Source organism: Lactuca serriola, chromosome 6, assembly GCF_051521515.1.
Source record: "Lactuca serriola cultivar US96UC23 chromosome 6, Lser_US96UC23_V15, whole genome shotgun sequence".
In the NCBI taxonomy this organism is placed as follows: Eukaryota; Viridiplantae; Streptophyta; class Magnoliopsida; order Asterales; family Asteraceae; genus Lactuca; species Lactuca serriola.
In genome coordinates, this window is record NC_136413.1 from 185,070,095 (window position 1) to 185,076,415 (window position 6,321).

The 6,321-nt window shown below is 27.8% G+C and overlaps 1 protein-coding gene across 2 annotated transcripts; it reads left to right on the top strand.

The window, feature by feature from the left end:
• The first annotated feature begins 1,293 nt into the window (after positions 1-1,293).
• On the top strand, positions 1,294-5,588 carry LOC145059225 (uncharacterized). Of its 2 annotated transcripts, none has more exons than XM_079007074.1 (3): positions 1,294-1,779; positions 5,191-5,254; positions 5,362-5,588. In XM_079007074.1, exons 1-3 carry the CDS (start codon positions 1,366-1,368, stop codon positions 5,463-5,465), a joined length of 582 nt encoding a protein of 193 aa, XP_078863200.1. In that variant the 5' UTR covers positions 1,294-1,365; the 3' UTR covers positions 5,466-5,588. The 2 variants fall into 2 exon arrangements, with proteins under 2 accessions (XP_078863200.1, XP_078863199.1); XM_079007073.1 differs by having other exon boundaries at positions 1,298-1,779; positions 5,356-5,588.
• The last annotated feature ends 733 nt before the right edge of the window (positions 5,589-6,321 follow it).

A 6,321-nucleotide genomic window follows, 5' to 3' on the forward strand; every position in this document is an offset into this window, starting at 1 on the left:
AATAGTGAAAGAGATATCATAATTTGTTTGGATATAAATGGATCAAAACTACATTATTTGGAGGGTTCTATATATAAGCTTAGGTACATGACAGCCATATATTCCCTAAGCCCTATATATATATATATATATATATATATATCGAGTTCATAACTTAATCTAAAAGCTTTGTATGTATGATCATAATTCAATCCATGTGGCAAATCGATATGACAGTGCATGGAGAAGGAATAGCACAAAGTAACTATTATAGCAGCTAGCTAGTATATATAACAAAACAACAACGAATGGTGCTTGTCCATGTTGAGAACTCAAACGCCTAAACTTCAAAGGCTATGCACGTGAACAAAGAGAGGACCAGGTTATGTGTTCCAAATTTTGGGTCTGCCAACCCTATATATTGTTAGAAATGGGAGAATTGTAATAATGATAACTTTTTTTTCTTTTTATTTAACAAATGGACTTTTAAAGATATATATGGCTATTAAAATTATACTTCAAAATCGAATGTTTTGTTACAACTTTTGATCAAAAGCTAGTAAATTCTCTAATAGATTTTGGAATTCATAGGATTTATATAACGGTTTTTGGAGAAATAAATAGTTTTAGTAATGATATGAAAAGTGTAGTGTGCGTAGTAAAAATAAAGTAAAACTATCTGTAAAAATTTATTCTTTCAGTAATCCATAAACTAGCCACACGAGTGTACATTGACAACAACCTAGGTGGGTGTTAAAAGAACATTTTCCTATTACTTGTCTAATATATATTAAAACTAAAACTTTTGCAAGTGTAGATGTTAAAAGACTCCAACCCTCAACAACCATTTCTAATCATCTTAGAATCAAATGTGTGTTAAGTTGTGTACTTTGGTTGCTTCTGGACCGACGATGGGTTTGGACCAACGATGGGTCCCATGTGTTCTTTACTTTATTTTTACATCTTATATTTTGTGAGTTTGATAAAAATAGGAAAGTATATGGTTATTTGTTGCATGTTATATATAATAAGAAAGAGACAAGCTACTATTCAAATATCAGAATTAGTAATAATGGTTATATAATAAGCAATGGGATTATATAGGATTATAGGGTGATAGCCATAGACAACCACCAGAGCCAGAAGTTGGCATTGAGCTGGCCCTTGCACTAACGTGGATCAAACTCTAACGGGCGTCTTTTGTAATACAACCATCACTATATTGTCTCATCGCTCCAATAATTCATACCCCTCCTTCCTAAAAGATGAGAAATACCCAACTGGCACTTTTGGTTCATTATAAAATAGTAACGCCAAAGGATAGAGCTAAAGACAAAAAAAAGTCTCGGATTTGACTCTGATTCATTTGGTTTTTCTTTCTCATATATGCCACACCATAGAAGCCACGTTCATTTAACAAGCTCCCTGTCTCCTCCAAGCAATCAAACCACAAATATAAAGTACTCAAAATACTATAGTTTCAGAAAGAAGAGTTTGTTCATAAGAAAGATAAACATGTCGAATTCTGAATGTGAATCGGGCTGGACCATGTATTTTGATCAGTCCCAGAATTCATGGTCGTATATGGGTGTGAAGCAGCATGGAGAAGAAGAAGACGATGATGATGATGGTGACTTGTCTATGGTTTCTGATGCATCATCTGGACCTAGACAGAAGTTTGCTGAAGATGATCAAGAGAAAGTATATGGAGAGAGGAAGAAGGGAAGATCGAAGAAAGAGAAAAAGTTTAATGATGTTGATGATACTGTTAGTTCTCCTGTTTTCACCTCCACCTCCAAGGTAATTTTTGTTTTAAGTGTAAATTTTGTGTCAAAAAGTATAAAAGTAGAATGCTATAACAAATAAATTTATAATGAAATGAAAATACGTGCGTGTCTAAGCTATAGAGTTTTAGGCTGATTAAAAGGAAAAATAGCTATAGAGTTTTAGTTTACTAATATTTTACTTTTTTTTTTATTAAAATATGATACTTTTATTTTTTTTTATTAAAGTATTATATTTGAAAAAATCTATGACATTGTACTTTTAATTTTGTCTTATTAAGATATTATGTTTTAAAAAAATATGTAAAAGTTGTAATTTATATTTTAACAACATTGTTACAACTAGGTAAAAATTATAAATTACAATGTTGCAATAGAAAAAAATATAGAACACCATGATAAACAAATAAATAAAAAAGGGTGTTGTAATATACATATAATGAAAACAATATCTTATCGCATACATAGAACAAAAGTATAATGCACTAATAATAAATAAATAAATAAACGTATGTTGTTATGTTTTTTCATCCAACCCTACAGTTTTCTTGTGACTAGATTTACAATAAAATATTGGGCTATTGGCATATGTATCAATGTTCAACCTATTTTGAAATTTATATAACATAATGGATTTTTATACAAAATATGGCATGAATTTTCATTTTAGAAACAAATAATTCGATATTTTACCTATAACAAGTTTGATTATATGATAGATCATTCATAAATTGACCCAAACAAACAGAACATTGATATATAAATGGGTAAAAAAAAAAAAATTAATACATTGTTACATAAATGAACATTTAACTTGAGTCATGTCATGACGTAACCCTTCTAACAATCTTATATATTTTAGACTATACGTTGTGTACTATACCGCGTACCTTGGTATAGTGTGGTATGCGGTAAACACCACACTGAGCCCCTAAAAAAGTGCGGCATGAGGTAAGTGAGTCATGGTTTTGCCGCACATTTTACCTTTTTATAATAATTATTAAATCATATATATATATATATATATATATATATATATATATATATATATATATATAGAGAGAGAGAGAGAGAGAGAGAGAGAGAGTTCGGTTCATATATATACATCATATATTGTGTGAATGTATGATTAATTTTGGACCAATCATTTGATTAAAGCAAATTTGGAAGTTTACAATTAAATAACTTACTATCCAAATTTAAAAAATCGATATATAAAGAAGTAATCAAAATCAAATTTTAATTGTTGAATATTAGCTAAATTAAAAGCCTATATATATGGAAATGAATTAATTAACTAAGATCTGCTCTTCAAAAATTTATAATTTATATGGGTATCAAATGCGTCAAGAGATCCTACAAATTAAGCTAATTATATTTTGCTATCAATTTGTGTGGAGACTCAAGAAATCACAGAACCATCAAAGAATGGAAGAATTTGATTATTCTTTATTTTTCTTCTTGTTCAACTTGTTATAACATTAGTAATTCTTATACAACTTCTACATCCACAATTATAGATTCTGCTTGTATTGTGTTGCACCTAGCTACAACAATAAACATGTACAACATTTTTCAAATTCGTATTCTCTAACCCAACTTTATATTATTAATCCCATTATCAAATGCAACTAAATAATAATTCTACGAATAAAAATTTATTTTTGTTACCAGTCTGTATCCATCCTTTAACTATTTAACAATCCATACAAAATTAGATGGTGATGTCAAAAAAGAAACAAAGAATGAGCTTTCACATGGTTCAGTTTTTATAAACATAGGCTACATACCATCTCAAATCCAAATTATTCAATATAATAACTAACATATAAAAAAAATTCACTTGATATACGCCTTAAAGAATCTATCTGTATAATTTTCAAATACTACTTACATGTTAATATTAAAAAAAAACTTTATTCTTACGGAATTTCTACAACCAATATACCGCTTCATTTGTTTTACAACTCAATACAAAATTATTCAAAATTTAAAAAATAAATGTTAAAGAATGGGATTTTCACATGGTATGTGATTAAGCATTTAGATGCCTAATTCTTAAAGAATATATACACTTTAATCTTAAACATTAATCACAACAACCTTATTCTTAAAGAATTTTGCTAGGCTTAATTGGCTATTTTTTTTTAATTTGTTAGTTGTGTTAAGCAAACACATAGGAAAAGAAAATCCACAACAATGCATCACCAACAAACATACAACTTGGATTATTTTACAATACAATACAAACTTACTAAAAATTTAAGCAATAGTATTAAAGAATGAGATGTTACATAGTATGTGTTTTAAATAATAAATCCACCTAATTATTATAGAATAGAAAACATTCTTAAAGAATATGTCAAATTCAATTGCTTTTGATGGCTTTATTAACGAATAAAGCCGTTCAAATTCTTCACATTTCAGGTTTTAAAAATCATGATTATGAAAGAATGGGATCCTTTCCTTGAAGTTTATTCTATAAAATTAACATTCAATTGAAAATAACGAAAACCTAGTCGATTATATGAGTCATAATCGCATTCTTCAAGAATAAGAGAAAAATAAACCTTTAGGAGAATCAAGAAATCATCATCATTCGGTGTTACGGCGAATCTGCAATGTTGTTCAACTTTGATTTAAAGTTGTCTCGTATAGAACTCGATCTCTGGATTTTCATTTTTATTATACACTAATGATTTCTTGATTTTAGTCGTCGGAACCGTGCATCAATTTTGGAGTGTGCAATTTCTAATCAAATCCTCAATTATAATTCTTGATGAATCTTAGAAATAGTTGTAGAATGATGTTGGATTATGATATTTCAGTTCTGACAATATTAATAGGGAAAATATAATCACGTATCCATGATAAGTAGCCTTTTCCTTATTTGAATATAAGGGAAATGTTAAGAATGCATCATTAATGGTTTTACGTGTAAACTAATTAAAGATTCTATTAAATATTACAATAATGTCAATAACCATTTTGACCATCAAGATTTTCTAATCCAACGGTTCTTATTAAGTCACACAATCACACAATAATTCCGATTCACATTTAATCCTAACACTATATATATATATATATATATATATATATATATATATATATATAATATCAAAATTCATTCTTTTTATTTTTTAATAATCTATAGATAGAGTATAATATTGATATATTATTTGCATGTATTTAAAATTAAATAAAAATATGATAAGATATGATATGATATGACACCCATCAATTTTATAAGATGAGAAAAAAATTGACGTGAGAGTACAAAACTATGGTAACCCTTAGTCCTAATATGGCATGATTATACCTTGTATAAATGTTTTTAAAATAATAATTTTATTGCATAGATTGTAAAGAGAAACATTGTTACATTAACACAAATCTAATTCTTGTTTTTTTTTTCTCTCTCCAGAATAAATCTGGATTGTTGAAGAAAGCACCGTCGGTTGGTGAGAAATGTGCATCAAACAAACAAGGTATGTCACTTAAACGGTGACCAAAATTTACATCGAGTAGATGTTTATTTTAAGAATGAAAATTGTTAGTTTAGAAACTTTGGCTACTTTTACACTGTCAGGGGCAGATAATGAAGTGACAATGAAAAAAGGTCGTGAATGTGGTACTCAAGGTTCAAGAGAATTGGGATCGACGAATGTAATAGCAAGACAACTTAATTTAAAATATTAGGACAAGGGGTCCTTGGCTTTCCAAAGATATTGATTTGTTTATTGTTATTTTTTGTTAGGAGAATTCCCTAAACATATTTAAATTAAAAAAATCTAAACTAGAATGTATTAGTTATATAATAAATTAGGTTGGATATTCATAAATTATATGGGTTAATTAAAAAGATATTAAATAAAGATACGTAAACATCAACATTAACGATAATTATGAAATGGATAGAAATATATTTTAAATTTAGAAGATAAATCAGGATAATTAAAATCATCAAATACCAATATGGATATTTTAAAATTTGTATAATCGTTAAAAATTATTTTGAAAAAGATATTAAAAATGAGAAGGTCTATATTAAAAATAAATATGATGTGAACGTGAGAATGTGAAAACTTTTGTGGGCCGATGGATTAACAAAATGAAGTTCTAGATTAAAAGTTGCATTTCTTGTAGTTGCTTCTTATTAAATTATTAAACATTGATTATTTAATTGTTGGATTAATTGCGAGTCATTTTGTCCACGGTTCTAAAAAACGTGTCAAGACATGTGTTAATGCGTGACATAACCTGACACATGGTGTAGCTGTCATAAAAATGACAAAGACCGGTTTGTTAAACGTCCCGCCCAAATAACGTGTGAAGTGGCGCTTTATCGCGTTACGATGCGATATTTTTTCAAGGCACAAAGTTTTTTTTATTAGATCTAAAACAATTTAGTTTTTGTTAACTTTTTTTTATTAAATGATCATATAACACTTCTAAAAACTTAAGATATTTGATATAATTTTATAATTATTTGATTTAACCTTTTTTAATATATATAAAATTGTCACGTCTTGAAAAACGTCATGATTTACCAATG